Source organism: Ammospiza caudacuta, chromosome 2 (genome assembly GCF_027887145.1).
Source record: "Ammospiza caudacuta isolate bAmmCau1 chromosome 2, bAmmCau1.pri, whole genome shotgun sequence".
Taxonomy (NCBI): domain Eukaryota; kingdom Metazoa; phylum Chordata; class Aves; order Passeriformes; family Passerellidae; genus Ammospiza; species Ammospiza caudacuta.
The window spans coordinates 109,493,470-109,513,334 of NC_080594.1; the positions used below are offsets into that span (position 1 = coordinate 109,493,470).

The 19,865-nt window shown below is 36.7% G+C and overlaps 1 protein-coding gene across 1 annotated transcript in view; it reads left to right on the forward strand.

The window, feature by feature from the left end:
• Positions 1–19,865, forward strand: part of IL1RAPL1 (interleukin 1 receptor accessory protein like 1) — a 669,470-nt gene that overhangs the window by 498,329 nt on the left and 151,276 nt on the right. Inside the window, exon 6 of the mRNA XM_058800041.1 lies at positions 12,519–12,593. Within this exon, the coding sequence (XP_058656024.1) occupies positions 12,519–12,593 (75 nt within the window). The remainder of the gene's footprint in view (positions 1–12,518; positions 12,594–19,865) is intronic.

Genomic DNA, 19,865 nt, shown 5'->3' on the forward strand with positions numbered 1-19,865 from the left:
TTGGGGGTTTTGTTATCTTGCATTTGAGGTGACAGCTAATTTTCTCTTTTCACTAGCATGGCATGTAATGTACTTTGAGAATTCAGAGAAAAGTCAGCCATATAAACAGAAGCCAAGAGTATTTGTATGCAAAATGGGTTGTGGTGCTACTTTGTACACAGACTCTGCATCCCAGGTTTCTTATCCATTTGTAAAGAGTTTAACTTGATAGAAAATTGCATTTTCCAAAAAAAAAAAACTTTACATGCAAGTCACTTGTTTTATAGGAATTTATATTCCTGCTCCTCAACTTACACAAGGATTATGGCACCAAGTAGGATTTACAAAAGCACAAGAATTAAACAAAGGAGATCCATAACAAGTTTTTGAGGACTGACATGAAAGTTGGGCTCCTAAGTATCTACACCATTTTTGGAAACTGGATAAAGGCTCCTGAGTCCCTGATGACATGCTGTAGCATGTGCAGTGGCATGGAGCTCAAACACTAGAAGCAGCATGGATTTGTTAGCACTGAACCTTTCCCTTGCTCACCAGCACACATTACTGATAGAGTACTCTAGCATAGACATGTCCTTTCTAATGGGGATCCTCTGTATGACCCTGAATAGTGCCTTGTAGACAAACTCTGAAAGAGATTAGAAAATTCTAACATATTTAACTAGGCCCTTTGCTGAATAAGTTTGGAATTTGCTTTACACACAGTTAGTATATACACAACTAGGGATAGTTGTGGATATTTTTATGCACCAAGCATTAAATATGGTTGTGTAATCACCAGCTCTGGTGACATTTCTGCAGACCAAATGTTTATGATGTCTAATCTCTGTTTGTTGCCAAGTAACCGTATGATATGTGCTAATATAACATCTGCCACACTGGGCTTGTAGACAGAGCTTTATTTAAAGCTTGGCGCATTAAATGGACAATATGTGTCAGATATTATTGTTCTCAGGCATGTTCTTCTACCTCTCCTTACATGGACTGTGTAACTTTTTTGGTTTTCATGTCCTGTGGTAGACCTTGATTTCCTACCATGTTGAGAACCAGAAAATGTATGGAAACAAAAACTGCACAGCTGAGACTTCAGACAAGATTTGTACAGAGATGATGCAAACCTGAAGTCCTCTGTGCCAGGGTGTCTGCTGCTACAATGGAAGGATCTGTACACACAGTATAAAACCAGGCACAACATCTGTATGATCAAATTTGGAGCTCTACAGTGGAATTTGCAGGGCACATCCCCCATCCCACCTGCTGCACAGACACTGAGTACTCAGGATACCCGGGGAATTCTCCAGGCTTTCCAAAACTGATTGTACAGTGCTAATATTTGCTGAAAATTATATGACAAGTGGAGACCTGCTAGAGATATTTTGTTCCAGTCATCTGCTCAGAATAGGGACAGAGAGGGCAGGCTGCTGAGGGTTATGTCCAGTTGGTTTTAAATCTCCAATAACGGAGACAATGAAGTATCTCTGGGCAACCTGTTCCTGTGGGTCACCATCTATGAAGTGAACAATATTTTTCTCATGTTTAAGTGGAATTTCCTGTGGGTTTTTTTTTTCCTGTGTCCTTGCCTCTTCTCCTGTCCCTTACCCTGAGAAGAGCATGATTCTGTTATCTTGACTTCAGCCATCATGGGTTCTTAGACATGGACAAGATCCCTTTGAGGAATCTCTTCTTCAGGCTGAGCAGTCTCAGTTCTCCTGGTCTCTCCTTGTCTGAAATGCTCCAATCCCTGTCATCACTGTGGCTCTTCACTCTCCTGAGCCCTGAATGTTGATATCTCTCTCGTGTGGGAGAGTCCAGAACCAGGCCCAACACTCCAGATTGTGTCTCATCACAGCTGAGAAAAGGGGAAGGATCCCCTTCAGCCTGCTGGCCGTGCTCTGCTTGATGCAGCCCAGGGTGCTGCTGGTGTTCACTCCTGCAAGAGCTCAGTGCTAACCTGTGTTCTATGGATCCAAGGCCCTTCCATGACCATCCCATGTTCAGCTGCTCGGCTCCAGGCCTGTATTGAAGTTTGGGAATATTGTTCCCCTGGGACAGGACTTGCCAATTCACCTTGTTGATCTTCATGGTGTTCCTGTCAGCCAGACCATTTCTCCAGCCTGTCAAGGTCCCCCTGAGTGGCACCAGCCCTGTTGGTCATCAACCACTCTTCCCAGTTTTGTGCTCCATTACCCAGATCACTAAAGAAGTGCTGAACCAGCACTGATCCTAGTGGTGCAGGCCACCCCAAAATCTTTGTGCTGCTCATTGCAACCCTCTGAGTCCATCAATTCACTCAGTTGTCAACCCATCTCCCTATCCACACACAAAATCCATTGAGCTTGCCAGTGAGACAAAAGCCCTTCAAGTCTTCCTCAAGCCAAGATAAACAGCACCAGCTGCTGTCTGCAGGCCCACTGAGCCCATCATCTCATTATCAAAGGCTACCAGGTGGGTTAAGCACAACTATACTTTTGTAAATCCATGCTGACTGTTCTCAATCATCATCTTGTTCTTAATAATCTTGGTATGGTTTTCAGGACTGTTTGTTCCATCATCTTCTTAGAGATCAAGGAAAGGCTGGCCAGCCTATGTTGCCAAGATGCTTCTTCTAGTCTTTCTTGAAGATTAGGAGTGATATTTGCTTTCTTACAGTCCAAAATCTCCCAACTTAGAAGCAAAACCCTTGTCTCAATGGAGTAGATTAAAAAAAGCTGCCTGAGAGGATAGAATAAAACATGTGCACCAAATAAGAAGTACAAAAAGAAAATAAAAAATCTTCTTATTGTTCATGAAAGTGGATTTTTTTCAGTTTTTAGGTCACAAGAAATGACATTATGTCCAAATTCCTAGCAGACCAAAGACAGAATCAGAGGACTAAATCACTGCAATTACTTGGAGAACAAAGTAAGTGTTCTAATCTTACAGGTCTAAGACAGAAACTGAATAGAGAATGAGAGCTGGTCGCTTTTTAAATCAGATGATTTTTAAATAGAGCAACAGAATTAAAAGGTTGAATACAAATTCTGAAAGAGAAAACTCTATGAAATATGTAAAATTTTTAATTGTAAGACATTTAAATGTCAGCTCACTGGAAGATTTGAAGTGGTCAGGGTGATTAGGGTCCTCTTCTCTTTACAAGGCCTCCTCAGAGGCTGAGAAATCTTACTTTGAAATGTCAGCATTATCAGCAGATTTATATCAGATTTAATTAATAAAAAAAAAATAGAGTATCTAGAATTTGTCTGCAAAGGTCATGAGCTAGTGTATATACAAGAACTATCTGCCCTAACTCCAAGAAAAAAAAGGAAGAAATAATAAAAGCAAGGCAGGAACAAGTTTCCCAATATTACCATTCATTTCCTAAACATCATTCTTCTACTGATGCTACCTTCAATGGGGTACTTTAAATTGTGGCTGAAAAATCTTCCTGGTGGGAAAAACCCTGGGGATGTTGGTCAGCAGCAGCTGGACATGATCCAGGTGTGCCCAGGGACACCTGGCCTGGGTCGGCAATGGTGTGGCAGCAGGACCAGGGCAGGGATTGTCCCCCTGTGCTCGGCACTGGTGAGGCCACACCTCAAATCCTGTGTCCAGTTTGGGGCCTCTCACTGCAGGAAAGGCACTGAGGGGCTGGAGAGGGTCCACAGAACAGGCATTGGAACAGGAGGTACTTGACCTGTAGATGTGGCACCTGGGGACATGATTTGTTGGATTGCACAGTGCTGGGTTGGCAGTTGGACTTGACGATCTTAAAGATCTTCTCCAGGTTTCTTTTTGATTCCAATGATTCTAAAATTCACTCCATTCCTTGGGTTTGAACTCTAAATCTGAGACAGGGTACACAAATAATACGCAAAAAAAAAAAAAAAGGAAATTATTGCTAAATTTCAGGGGGAAGTTTTAATGATTGTGAAAATATTGAGGACAAGAAATAATAGTAAATACTTATATTCAATGACAAGTGTGAAGGTAGGGCTGAATAAGACAATGTAAGTATCACTGAATAATTGGACTATATAAATGAGGCAATCTTGGGGTCATCTGGAAAGAATTATGGAGTAATTGTTAAAAATATATATTTTTTCTAGTCATGGAAGCTATAGCCTTATGATACTTCCATCCCCGTATTTTCTGTGTTTTAACCTAGAGATAAAAAGAAGGAGAACAGGTTAACTATATGAGGAGGATGAATCTTTCATTCATCCTGGAATGAATCATGCTAGAACTTAGGATGATATGCAGAGAAATTTTAATAATGTGATGCAGAATGCTTGCTTGATGATAATTTTTTAGTCTGGCTTTTCTAATAAGTTTTCCTAAATCATTATTATTCATATAAATATGTTTTGCTTGGTGAATATGACATCTTTTCAGGTAGCCTCATTGGGGGCTACTGTGTGTTTCTATTTGTTTCACAACCCTTATACAAGAGTTATAAACACACCAGTTCCCTAAAGACTCTTCAAAACAAAGGCCTGAGCTAACAGGTAGGTGCAGGAGCAGATCCCCTTACAGGCTCTCCCTGCGTTGCTGCTGAATGACAGGCTGGTGAGCTGCTTCATCAAGCTGAAACACCAGAGGAGTTGCTGGTGGAAATGCTCCTTGATATATCATTCAGTTATTTTTCTAACAAGAGATTTTATTTTTACAAAATGCACTGAAAATATATAATCTGACTTTTTGTAAAAACAAGATTCTTTTTTTTTTCCCCAGATGATCTGATACCTCTAATACCCAAGTGCAGGGAAAAATTTAACAGACCATGGAGGTAGACCAGGCTGTAGCATGACATCCTTTTAATAACCCTACTTAGGAAATCTCATTGCCATTATATTGCTTTAGAAATCAGTTTTGTACAAAAAACAGTGGTGTGGTGTAGAGAAACTACAGGCAAAGGAGAAAAAACATTTTGGATTTTTTTAGATACTTTAATATTTATATCTGGCTTTCTGTACTATGGGTCTCTTTTTTGTTTGGGGTTTTTTGTGGGAGATGGGAAATCCTGTCACTGTAATTTTAAAAAGTCACTTAAAATTAAAGCTTTGCTTTATTCCTTCCCTTTTTCTTCATGAAATCAATATATCAATCCCAAATCTGCCACACAGAAAGAGACCAAGAGCATCTCAAGATATTAGGCTGATATTTCACTCGATTGTTTAGCTACATATATTCTTTTGTTCTTTTGTATTTCAAGACTGCATTAACATCTGCCATGGCAACCTTTTGATTATTTGTACTTTTTCCATGGAGATGATCTCCGGGAAATGTCACTGTGTGTTCAAGAAAACTAACATCTCCTCTCAAGTCATAGGGATAGCACAAGTGTCACATCAGATTCAATTAGAGATGAGCAGATAATGAAAACCCCAACATCTGGCTTCATTTACCCTTCTCCAGTATTTAGTGTGTTGTTAATCTCAAGGGACTCACAGGCTTAAAACATTTTAAAAGGCTTCTTGCAAATATTCTTCCCGCCTTTTATATTTCATTTAGTAATGTCTCTTCTCAATATGCATCATGAAAACTTTTGCAACCACTTTATTGAATACAAGTTTAGCTGTTTCTGCACTTTCTTTTAGGAAGGGCTGATATTCTATTCAAAGGACTATAAAGGTTTTTATTTTTGAAAAAAATGCTTATTGAAAAAATTAAAGATTATGGCCAGTTTGCAAAAATCATCAGAAGAAATGATTAGGTGGAAACAATAAAAACCATTTTCATTTATATGCCCAAAGCAGTAGGGGTGGGGAATTGTTGTTTTGTTGTTTTTGTGGGTTTTTAATGTGTGGTAAGGAGAAGACAATGAGAAAGACATAAACTGAAAGACAATGAGAAAGACATTTTTGTCTTGCAATGCAAGATTTATGGCAACATTTCAAAAGATAAAAGCTGATCTTGAGTCAGTTGTAGTGGAAACGAAGTCACATTAGACAGCTCATTTACAGTCATATGCCTATGGCTTTGCACACATAACTTGAGTGTCCTTATAAGTATCTGCCCCCAGTTTGAACTGCTTGATTCAGCATGCACACGGCGAGGCAGAATATTCTTACAGGGTTGCTGTGCAATTCATGGCATATGTGACTTTAAATGATGCCCTTGTGAGTGAAAACCAATCTGAATGTAACTGAGAGGAGAGATTTAAGGCTGTTAAGTCTCAAGCAGGTACAAAGAACTCCCTTCTTATGAAAGACCTTGCTATATATTTAATTTTTAAAAGGTATTGATGTCTCTATTGATAGGTCCAAATACATAGGACTATAGCTATGTTTGTAGGAATAAGGAAAAAAATACCTTTGCTCAGCTCACATTTACTCTCCAGAATCTCAGATTTCTCAATATCAACACTCATCTGGACAGTGACTGTGTAGATTAATGTTTCAAGACTGTAGCTTCAGGCTGGACATAATTTTATTGCAATCTACTGTAGACTACTGCTATGGCATTACTGCATTTTCTTTTTCAGACATTTCTATTAAAACAAAGAAACCAAACATAAAAGTATGCATCAGAGTTTTTCAAGGCACTGCAATTATCGGCTGGAATGCTATAGTTTTTCCATCTATTATTATAATTATTTATGATTCCTGAATAGGGCCATCAATATAAACTTTTCATAATGGAGGGCTTTCCAATGACAGTGCTTTATTTTCAGAGCCCCCTCATGACACTTTAACATAGGAACCTAAACCCCAGTCCATTGTTTTACTCTAGATTCAAACCTTCCCCACTGATGTTGGCCTAAGATAGTCATGCTTGGCAATGCTTGAATAAATGTTCAGATGAGATAGCTGGAAGGGTGAGTGCACCCCATGCACTTCACAGCCAGGCCCAGGACAGCTCTGAGAGCGTGTGGAGCAGGCAGCAGTGCTGCCTCTGATGCAGAATTGTAGAATGGTTTGTGCTGGAAAGGACTTTATGGTTTCAGTCCTTGTGCCATGGACAGGGTTGCCTTCCACTAGACCAGGTTGCTCAGGGCCCCATCCAGCCTGTTCTTGAACATTTCCAGCGTTGGGGAAGCCATGGATTCTATGGGCAACTTGTTCAGCTTTACAGTCAGACCTCCTCTATATCCTCCTCAGATATCCCTCCCCTGACAGAAGTACCTTGTCTTCACAATTATCAGTCTATGACAAAATTGGCACAACAAATATAGGAGAAAAAGAAACACAAGCTCAGAAAATTAGCAAGAAAGTACATGGAAGTGAGGAATTCTCTTAAGTTTCTAAACACAAACCAAGAGATGGAGTCTTTTTGAACTATGGATTGAATTCAAAGAAACAGCGCAGACTTCATGAAAAGAACTCTATATCTCTGATGTCCTTTGATTTCAAAGTGTAGGAATATTTTCCCTTTGCATAGCAATGAATTCTTCCCCCTATTTAATCCTGTGCTATAGTTACAATATCTTCCAGGGACATGTCAGTCATTTTTTCTAAAACGGTATAAGTTCATAAACATAAGATGTTTAATCTCATTGCATTATCTCAAATCTCAGAAAGATCAGAAGGATTTTCATCCTCAAAATGTAGTTTTTACTTCAATAAAACTTTTGAACCAGAAATGTTCTAAAATATATATAACTCAGGCTGGACAAGTTAGGCAACTATTCCTGTGAATTTTTGCCTGGAATGAAATGTCCAGACAATAAACTGGCTTTCTGATTTTCAGACATTTCCAGAAAACCCTGTCTTCCTCTAAGAAATTAAAACCTTTTTGTAGTTATTTTCAAGGGAGAATCTGAGAGCACTTCATAAAACACACATAAACCTAGATCTTTGAAATTGTATTTTTTTCTATTATTAAGTTTGTTCATTTTGAGGCAGCTGCATTTTGATGCCCAGATTAGTGCTGTTTTGATATACAGGCTGAATTAAGATTTCTTCATTGCATGTGTTAAAATCTAACAGTTGGCTGGTCTCTCCAAATGATGGTGTTTTGCACAGAGCAAGTGTATGTACCTATCATGTGACCACATTCATCTAAAGCTAGAGCAGCAGCGTAGGAAGAGGAGCATGGAAGTCAGTGGCTGATGTAAAAATATTGTCTTCTGGCTGGTTTCCAGCAGGGTGACTGATTGTGGTGGCTCTCACTTTCATTACCGCCAGAAAAATTGTTCAATATATTTTAAATGTACATCCAATCTGATAGACACGGAATGTGAATTTAGCCACTTTTTCTATGAGCAGGATCAATATGTCTGCAGCTGACTGGTATTTCTGAAGTTGTATATTAATTTTTAATAAATCTTCAGAATTGGTTACTTCACCTTTTTTATTTTTTAGCTTTAGTTTACTTCAAGTTTGACACATATTTGTTTTCAAACCATTCATCAATGATGGTTCAGAAGTCAAACATAAGATGAGCTGTAAACTTGATTTATGATCAAACAGCTTTCCTTTAAAAGGCACTGACCTATCAATCCCCATTGTTTTTAAAGAGGAATATACCAATTTTGATTAAAATGACTCCTTGATTCTAAAGTGGTGGGGGTGGACATTGGAGGGAGGAGGGGTGGTGCGAGGGTGGTGAAAAACAAAGGAAAAAAAGAAGTGAGAAGGAAAGAGAAAGAAAAAACCAAGAGGGAGGAAGGGAGAAGTGAATCCATGCATGAGTAGATAATAATATCCAGGAACTAAGATTCTTGCCAAGAGACTTGAGAATTCTCTCATGCAAGAATAGGAACCCGAGCGCTCTGTTCCTCCTGTGTGACAGCCATGTTGATAAGCACTACCTGGTGGGAAGAGGGTCCTCTCTTTATATTTTTAAACATATTCAAAGGATTTTTGTTCTCTGCATACAGTACAGAACAGGAAGTACTTTCAAATCGTGGATATTTCTGTAGGACACGAAAATTATTGCCTTTGTTCATCTATTCATAAAAAAAAAATAAAAGTTATTTAACTTATTTAAGAGACCAGATGTAGTTGTGAGTTTTATAAATTTTCTTGAGTTCTTGCTATTTAGTAAAATTTTAGTAAGAAAGTATTAAATTATGCTTTTGCTCTTCAATTTAGTAGATAACTGTGGCTCAATATATCTGTCTGAAAATAATATTGATTTTCATCAGACTCTCATATGGCTTAGTTAAGTCATTCTGCATGATTTTAAGGATATGAAAAAGTTTATAGGAGATACATAGGTCTACTCCAGAGATTCTAAACTAAATGAAGATTGCAGTAACTCTGTGTTGTCCATTAATGTTGACTCTCCATAATGGAGAGTGTACACTTGAGAGGTGTAGAGGCAGCTAGAGAAATTCTCACCTCCTCCTCAGTCCACTGGAATTAATATGCCAGAACAAACTTACATACATTTTCAGGCTAAGAAATGGATCAAATAACAGACACTAAAGGCCCTGTTTGACTGAGGAAAAGTTTCAGATCACCCTGGAAAATTTGATATTTAAGCACGTATAGTTATTTAAATTCTTTTCCTTGCTTATATAATTCCTATTCACAGTAATTCCCTACAGTCTAAAGCTCCAGAATGAAGAGTACCCAAAGATATTTTTACTTTTCTAGACAGGTGAAGGAGTTGGCCCTGGAAAATGTGATTGCTTATAGGACAGACATACAAAAGTGTGAGATTGGTAGACATCTAAAGGAATACAATGCTGGGATACTTTCCCCAATTTAGAATTTTTAGTTACATTTCTTACTAAATATAAAGTGTTATGGTTACAAACATTGGTAACTATTCTTTTTAAATAAGAACATGATGCAATTAACTTCTGTTGAATCTTTGTTTTACTAGGGAGGTTTTGATTAGGGAGGTTTTGTACTCCTGGGGGATGGGACAGAGTACACTCTAAGTAAAATGGGAGGAATGGGTGAAATAGTAGAGAACAGAGATGCTCCTTCAGGAAGCCTTGAGAGTATATTAAAGGCAAAAGCAGCATCTTGGTCTAGAAATGGAATAATCTCGTGCAACAGGGCAGAACCTGGGACTGACTGAGTAGGAGAAAGCTTTGCATAAATGTTCCTGTCAGTCTAGGTGGACAATAAATTGAGTTGGTAAATCCCAACTGCACAGCTCTTGGCAAGACTTCAGCCAGCATGTCCAGGAGGGTGATCCTTCCCCATCCTGGGGCCACACCTGGGACACTGAGAAATTTTCAGCTTCTTGCAGTTCAAAAAGACAGATGTAGTGAACCAAGTTCAGTGCAGGGCCACTGGGTGGTTGGCAGCTGGAACACCCCAGGTGGTGAAATCTGCACCCACAGAGATCTTCAAAATGTGACGGGAGGAGGTCCTGACAACCTGCTCTATTGGACTTGCTTCCAACAGGAGGTTGGGTCACTCATCTTCCAAAGGATCCTTCCACCTACATGCTGCTATGATTTTGATGCATCAGTTATGTGTCTAACTTATTGTTTTCAGTAGCATTTTATTTGTTTAATTATGTATTAAATCTCATAAGTTAAACTGGACATTAATTTTATAATAACTTCATACTTCTGTTGAAGGATAATTTTTCTCCATGTCCTGGGTCTTTTAATTTTAAAGTAGAAAGCTTCTTAGAGACCTGAGATACAGGATCATAAAAGTAATGTTGGCCTTTGCTTAAACTGAAAAAATGCTGGTTTTTAATCTGCTTATTCATTGCATTCATATTAACTCCACAAGTTACTATATCTTTACTTACAATGGGGGAACTTTGCTCGCAGTTTCAAAACAGATTTAGAAAAACAGTGACTCAGAAGACATTATCTGATGAATAATAATTGAGTTGAGAATGACAGAAATGCAAAATTAAATTTAAATTCATAGTGGATGTTGAAAAAATGGCAATGTGCTGACGAATTATGAGCCTTTACGGAGAAGTTAAGAAATGGGAATGACGAATTTTACAGTTTAAGAAGAAAATATATTTTGAATCCTTTTCCTTTCCACCCACTTTAGCCTTTAAGGAAAAAAAAATAGAGAGAGAAAAACAGATAAAAAGAATTAGCATTGGTGTAAAGAAAAGTAGCAAGCCAGAGATGTTGCCAAAAATCTTTCAGCTCTCTCCAAAGCCTGTAGAGCAGAATGATTTCCCATAGACACTAGGAGCTGTAAGAAGCACGAACTGAGAGAAGGTTTTTGGACCAAGTACACGTGTTTTACCACTCCCCTGAATTTTGATTCATTGCTAGGTCTGATGGGTTAACATCTTTGATACCAACTGAGTGGGTTTATGCTTTTATCATATAAAGGATAATGTCTGTAAAGCAGAAACACAAGTTGATAATGGTTCCATTCTCTAATTGTTGCAAAGGTGAAATTAATGCTGTACCTTTTAAAGAACATTGATAATTTACTAAAAGACCAGAGGAAACATAATGAAGAGAATGCAAATAAACTTCTCCTGCTATTCCACTGACAGGAGGCAAGTGTGTTTAGTAGATTAAGCCCATACACATATGGGTATGTGTGTGTGTCAGTAAGAAAAGGAGCATTGATTTTGACAAGTTGAAGGGAACAAATATTCTAGAGCTATATCAAAATGTCAAATGTATTTTAAATCTGCGACAGCCCATAATCTGTGTTACAAACTGAAGTATGAATTGATGTTGAAAAGCAGAATATCAAAATGTTGCAGGTGACTAGAAAAGCTGGAAACTTCCCATGAATGTTTACTACCAGAATTAAAGGGGAAAAATTATTTTTTGTTTCATATGGCATGCACTCATCTCTCAGACACTGTAAAAAGTACACTTGCTAACAACAACAAAAGTAGTAATAATCAATGTCACTTCTATGAATCAAGTAAGCAGATGTTATATTTAGTAGAATAGGAGGATTTATATACATGCATGGTTTGAACACATTTCAACAACCTTCAGAAGGTTTTTTACCACTACAAAACTCATTCTATTCTATTATTGCATAAAAATCTACTAATATTATTTCAGGGTAGACCAAAAGGTAAAAGAGAAGCCATTGTATTAGGAATCTTGACATTATTTCACTGTATCCATTCATTGGATTTTGAAAACTTAACTGGTATTCCACTTTACAAAGTTTCAGTGTTGGGACTATCTTTCAAATAAAATTGTCATCAAATATTCTAAGTTGTTTTACAGTAACTTATGTTCTTTACCTTTTAATGACTATACCCTACAGAAAAGTAATTAAATATCACAGCATACTGAAATTCTGAATAATATTTACCAAAAGAGAAAATTGCAATGTCAGTGCATTTTTGGTTTACGGTTTTGTTGGTTGGTTGGTTTGGGGTTTTTGGTTGGTTTTGTTTTATTGCTTGGTTGCTTTTTTGCTGGGGTTTTTTTTTTTTTTTTTTTTGTTTCTTTGTTTGTTTTTGTTGGGGTTCAAAGAAATTACTTTCTTAATACAAGGACCTTTAATTTTGGTGCTATATTTACTGTCTAAGCAAAAACATTTACAGCTACTGAAGGCATGAACATTATTAAAACAAAAGAAAACCAAAGCCTTCTTGAAATAATAGGTATAAAACCAAGTCTTAGTCTACCCAATAATAATAGTCAGAACACTACATATGTGAATTTCTTTCTTTTCTAGCGCCACTAACAGATAAACCACCAAAGCTTTTACACCCCTTGGAGAGTAAGCTAACAATTCAGGAGACCCAGTTAGGTAAGTAGCAAACATAACCTCTGTTCAAATTGTTTGAAGGAATTTGATGTGTTAATGGTAATGTGATGGCATGTTGATCATCAATAATTTAATTGAAAAGACATTAGACATATGTTGATTCCATGCAGAGATGTATGCTATATCATTGACAAGATTGTTGTTGACAAAAAAATTCTTAATAATTAATACTGAATGCTGAGCTTTTGGTTACTGATACTAGGTTTTATCTTGCTGAAAGTCAAACAGTGACCAGTGTATCTGAACTTTTCTTCCTAAACTTTCCCTTCTCTGTATATTTATACATACTTACTCTGCGATTCATTGGGATTTTGTAGTTTAAGTTCTGCTCAGAAGACTTCTGTGCTTTGTTGGCAGCAAAGATATTCTGTAATTACAAAGGTTGTGCTGGGCAAATTATCCAGCAAAGAGTAGTGTTATCATAGTAGCATCTGATAATTCTGAATGTATGGACATTCATGCATAAGTGAATGAAGAGAAATTGATGCATGAAGAAAGCATTTTGTTTCACTTTTTCTAGTCTAATGGATGGTGGCTATGATTGGTCATTTTTGTGTCCTACTGCTGCAGAGGTAATGAGGGCTCCAAAACTGAGTGCATGTGTTACTAGATTTTGCAGGATATAGCAATTTATCTCTCTTGTGGATTGGCAATGAGGACAACTTGTAAGAAACAAACAGTAGGTTCCACTGGAATTATGCTTTGGTGTCAGAACAGTAACCTATTGATAGATTTGCTGGCATGTTGGCTACAGGAGAAAATGGAAACCAATCTGGTGGAAACAAATCTCGTAGGAAAAAATATATATAAATCTCATAGAAAAAAACTCTGCAAGCAAAGCTCAGTACATTCTGCAACACAACATCAGAAAAAGCAGAAGGCTTGCAAATTAATTCTGACAGTCATTGGCAGAGCATTTTATGGTGATTACCAGCTTATGGCTAATAGTGGCCAGAGAATAACTCATATTTTCTTTGATATTAGTAAACTATTACTTTGAATGTTTCAGGCTATCCAGGTAAATTTCTGATATGCTGATATACCATTTTTTTAGAAACTATTGTATAGAAAAGGAGACGTGTAGCATATTTCCTTCTAGAGCTTTCTATTGTTCTGAAGGTATTGTTTCTGATACACTGATTCAGAAAATCTTTCCTGGATGCCAGCCCTAAATGATTTTAGGTTGTTTGAACACAAGACTAGGGAACAGAGAGCAAAGTGACTGCACATTTGTTTTTTAACTAATGTGGCTTACTGAGATATTTTTGATGAAAAAAAAGAAAAAACAAAACCAAAAGGCAGAACCTTTCTGGGTTTTGATGTTGTCCTGCTAAATATACTTTATGGTGAGACTATTTCAAGAAGAGTGTAATTATTAATGGCCAGCTAGAGGCTTTTTTCTGTGAGTTTAAGAATTAATCTCAGTTTTGATTTTTCATAGTTCTAAAAAATCAAATAATTTGAAAAGAACTGGGTTTGAAAAAGACACTTTTCAGAAAACTAAATAGATTTTGGTGAATATAAAAGAGTAAAGTTGAAAACATCACTTTCAGACACGGATGGGAAAGTCTGACCATAAATTAATGTGATGTTACAGTACTTAGCCTTATATCAAGAAGATACAAGAATATATTAATTTGTTGTTTAAAAGCCTGTAAAAAACCTGTGAGAACTGGAACAAGTGAAAAAACTGATGGTTCCCTAACATAAAACTGTGTTTTTCTGCTCTTAGATTTAATGCCTTAGTCCTGCTGGATAACCTTTGAAAGGTCTATGTTTCCCTGAGGAAAGCCAATGTTCATTTCTGGGGGTCAGTTCATACCTTGCAGAGATGCAGAATATTTAAATGTTGGAATAATGCCAAGGTTCACTCAGATAGCTGTTGAAGCCAGGAGAATCCTACTCGGCTGAGACTCGGGGTGGTCTCATCTTGTGACTGGTCTAAACACTGCCAGAAAATGTTAATCCTCCAGAATGTATTTGGGATGGTGTGTTTGTCCCTTACTTGGAAAATAAAAGTGCTGGTGGATGCTGGAGAAGTGGAATGGGTGGTAGTCCTATTCCCAAAGTGAAGACAGAGCAAGGAACTAGGAGCTTGGGGCAGTCCAGGATTTCTTTAGCAGATAACCATTTGCTGAGGATCTGGGGCAATCCCTGCTCTCCTGCCACATTTCTGTCCTTCTCACCTCACAGTCCTCCAGCTGGAGTTGGAAATTAAAGAGGTTATGTGTGTGTGTCTGGGAATGTTCAGGAGGTCACACCTACCTTACAGGGACGTGTGTAGCTCCAGGTGCACAGGAGGTACTGAAAAGTCAATGGTGATGGTTCACCTCCAAATCTTCCCCTGTGGAGCAGTGCTGGGCACACTTCTGAGGAAGATCACAGTAATAACAGTGTATTTCCACTGAAAGAGCTACTGGAATTCAGTTCTTGAACAGAACACCTCCACGCAGTATCTAACTGGAGGTGTATCCAGCTCCCAGGACATATCTAAGACACATCTCATTCATTTGGCTCCAGCACTGCTGGGTGACAGACACATGAGGCATTGTGGGCTCTTCCATACACATCAGTTCAAACTACAGCCATGGGATCACAATCCTATTGGGTTATTATCTTCCTTGGCTTCCATGAAACAACATCAGAGCAGGATGTGACTGCAGGGAGGAGTTTCTCTAAGGGGTGACTGGTATGGCTTAAGTCAGGCTTGCTGAGGCAAAAGGTGAGAAACCAGAGCAGGAGAATCTGCACACCTCAGTCCTAGGAACCCACAGGCTCTCATCATGCTCAAGGTATCCAGAGCTGTTAGAGGAAAAGAGGTCAGGCTCTTCAGCTGGTATTTGGGTGTGTGTTAAGCGTGGCTGTGCTGCAAACAGTCACTTTAGAGAGTCATAGGTACCTTGATATATCGAGGTATCTTGATATATCATCAGAAATATCTGTTTATTTCACCAAATAGTAACCAGAAATGCACGAGATAGAAGGACAGGATAAAAATTGAAGGAGAATTTAATTTCTCAAAGGTTTTTCATGTAAAATAGCATGGGAGAGCTAAGGAATGAAGTACAAAAACCTAGATGAGGAAAGAAAGATAAGTTTCTGGACTTTATGTTTTCTGTTTGTTATTTCGCTTCCAATTTTGCAATCAATTACTTAATCCTGTTGCAGCGATAAAAAATGCTAATTACATTCAAGATTTTCTCCTGTTAAAAAGGCTTTAAGGTAGATATGTGACCCCACTACAAACTACTTCTCTGGAAACATCTCCAGATAAAACATTATGTTAAATACTCTCTTCAAAAGATTGTGTCCTGCAGAGCTTGGAGCTGTAGGGAGATGAGGAGTGTTTTCTGCTCTGAGCCCCTCTGTGGTCTGGCAGCAGCGTGGGCCAGGAGAGAAAAGCTGCAATGAGCAGGAGGCCAGGGGAGACAGGGCACGGGAATGGGGAGCACAATGACCAAGGAACTGAGTTCCACAATATCCTTCTTCTTACCTTCATCATGCTAAACAAATCAAATGTACAAATCCCTGATAACATAAGATCCCCTTGTAATAGTAATGAAAACACAAACATAAAAACATTAACACAGACCTGTTCAGGAAGGATTTAATTAACGTTACTCCTTATATATAGTTACCCTAGGACTTTGGGTACTATATTTTTAATTATAGAGTCATGTAGATGTTATGTATTTATGATAGAAGTATATTATATCCATTATCTGTAAATTTATTTTTAAAATTATATTCCAGGATTTTTTATTGGTAACTTCTGAGTCTTTTCAGATTCATCTTTCAGGTTACAATGTTTTTCACACCAACACTGCCCAATATCTGCCCCCCTCAAGGAAAGAAAGAATACTATTAGACTGACTCAAAAAAATCTGACTTTAGGAACCAGTTGGTTCATGTCATATTACTAAAGAAGACAAATGTGATTCCACAACAGACAATAATGGATCTGGATTAAAAAATTACAGAAACTGAAATAATTATTTTAAACATATCACAAGCTAGTTAGCCTCTGTCCTCCCCACTTTTTCAGTGTGTCTCCTGGTTCTGCACAAGGCTGTAATTTGACATGCCAAAATTAACCCAGAAATATAAAACTATTGTTGAATTATTTTTAGGTAAGTAGGCGTGATGTTAGAAAAGAGAAACAAACAAACAAACAAACAAAAAACCAATCCCACAAACAATCAAACAAAAAAGGAATAAAGAATTTCCAGCACAATATGAATGGACCTTAAAGGTAAGTTTGTGCAGGAACCAAGAGACTTTCTCTGTCATCTGAATAAAGTGAATTTTCCTAAATTCCATCCAATCCAAAACATTACTTGTGACCAAGTAGTTTTTTTATCTAGGACATTATTTTGATAAAATTGAATTAACTATCATGTAGTGAATTGGGGATTTCTTCTTTTTCACTCTTCCCTGCACAGATTCAAGAAAAAATTTAATGGAAATACTTTAGTATATTATTTCTAAGGCAGTAATAGAAAACAGCTGCCCCATCAGCAGAATGCTGATGCATTTATAGCACCACATTGTCATAAAAATCTTCCACAGAAATTGACCTTGACAAAAGCCATCCTTAACTAGATTAATCAGTAGATGTATAAATAAATTAACTAAAGTGATATGCAATAACTAGTAATCAGTGACTCCTTTCAGGATGGAGATTGAATTGAAAGAATATTGAGAACTTTAATTTCTTCAGATTACATGTAAATGTTCTATCCACTCTGCAATACAAATATATTTTTTTTCATTATATGAAGAATTTCACATTTATATGATTATAAAAGACAGACATCAACTGTCTTTGAACAAAATCAAACTGTTTTTGATCATGTGTACCAATTGGACACTTGCTATTTGATATATTCTATGATTGGATTAACGTAATATGGGCAACAGTTACGCATGGGAATAATTAAAACTGTAAATTCAAAATTTACTTCCCCAGTGCCATCTAATTTATTTAATATTTATTTAAGAATTTGGATTACCCTTTCAAAAAACAACTTGGATTGTTCTGAAAAAAAAAAAAAAGAAAAATTAAAAGAGTTTTTTCTGTTCGAACTATTTATTGCAAAAAGTTAGATTTAAACAGGCTAATATTTTAAGAGGTTTTTTTCATTGACAATTTTATAACCTCACTGTTCTGAAACAATTTATTTTTATATTATATCAATTCCTGGACTACACTCACCTAGTGAAACATTAGGAAAAATCTTTGCTTAAAATCTCACATAGTTCATGACTTAACTGCAGGCTAGTTCATAAAAAGTGAAATATTTTAAATCTAGTGTAAATGGATAAAGAATATATATGCTATGAGCATATGAAAAAAAACAAAACCACAACAAAACCTCAAGCAAACAAACAAAAACAAATAAAGAAACAAAACTAAAAGTGTTTTTGACAATTTTTCCTACCATGATATAAATGAAAATATAAACCAACTATTCAGGAAAATCTTACACAGGGAAATTCTGATTGGGGCAGAAGTTTGCATTTTATTGTTAATTTTGCTGTGTTTTTGTCAATGATAACGGTTAGATATGCCCAGCAGCTTAAGCCCTGTTGTTGTAGGCTCTGAGGACCATTATGGGAGAGACACATTGAAAATGGAGAGCCTGTGAAGTGCCAGAAGCAGCAATAATAACAGCAGTGAGGGGTTTTTACTAAGTTTAAGCAAATTTAATAAATGTCTTATTGTCTGCTTTTTAATAAATGTGCTCAAACAGGATCATTTAGTTGGAAGGGAAGAAATTATTAAAAAAAGTTCTCTTTATTTCTCTGAAGTAGTGCTATTAGGAAGTTCAGAACATCAAAATACCTACTTGAGCATGGATGTACAGTTATTTTCAGTCAAGCCAGATGCAGCCTGACCAAAATTGCACAGACTCTTTTACATGTTCTACTTTAAATAGGGAAAATAACTTTTAATTTTATTCTTGGCATTTTCAGCTTTCAAGTTACAAAGGCAGAAGCAAAACATGAAAGTAGGCTCCAAACAAGGGTCTTAACTTAGGAAAAATAAAAAATCTAGTAAAGAGGGTGATAACAGAAGTTTTAATCTCTAAAATCTAACTTTTTGGGAAAAAAAAAAAAAAAGTGTTTTCAAGGTAGCCTACACTCCCATCTTAAAATTTTTAACCTTCAGATTGCATTAACCCAACTATTCTGTAGCTGAGGCTGTCCATGAAGGGCCCAGTAGAGTTTACTGAAGGGACAGTGAGTGAGTCAGAAATATTCAACTGCACCAAGGAAAAGTTTGTGGTTACAGCTCAGTGACAATGTGTCAACTGATTTTCCTTCCACTCCTTTTCCTAATTTGATCAAATCCTAAAAGGTCATGGTTAAGATATTAAAAATAGAATATATATTTTATATTTTAAAGCCTTCTTTTTCTCTCTTTATGCATTTGTGTGTGTCTGAGAATAAATACATATAGATGTATAACTAATCTCTCCCTATATATTATATTTATTTATTTATTTACATAGGGACAAAATTTGACAATGCATTTGTTCAAGTTTTATCCCACTTTATCAATGCTTTTTCTGGGACATATGTATCTGATATAATGGTGGAAGAATAAAACTTCTTTATTCGTGCTAGGTTATAATCCACTGAGAAATGTCTGCTCTAGATGCTATGTAGAATACTTATCTGTGCTAAACATCTTAACAGGATTTAATGAAATCAAAAATGTCTGTTCAGTATCTCTGCAACTATGCCAACTTGATTCTTTATGTACAGAGTAGATATATGAGAATATTCTATTTCATATTGCTTGTGCAATACAACCCAGTTTATTTTGATAATATGAGAGAAGACTTTGCATATCAGTTGGATTATACTGGATCATTTATGACTTAAACAATCAAAACTTATATGCTCCTTATTCTTGGAGTGAAATATACTGAGATGCAGCAAGACCTTTTTAGGAATGCTCTGTGGCAGACTGCAGGATAGAAATTATTGTAACCAAGATCATATTAATTACACACAGAAATAAATGCAATTTAGGCACATATAGTACATTTTTTCATGTGACATTGTAGCCCTAAAAAAACTTTAATTTTATACATTTAAAAAATTAGGAATCATATTGTTCTGTGATAATTTGTACCAGATTTTTTGCTTCAAGCTGTACCTAATGTTTCTGAATTATATGTAGGGACTTCATCATATATGATGCTGAAAAACAAACAAACAAGTGCTTATTTGTGTTAAAAAAAA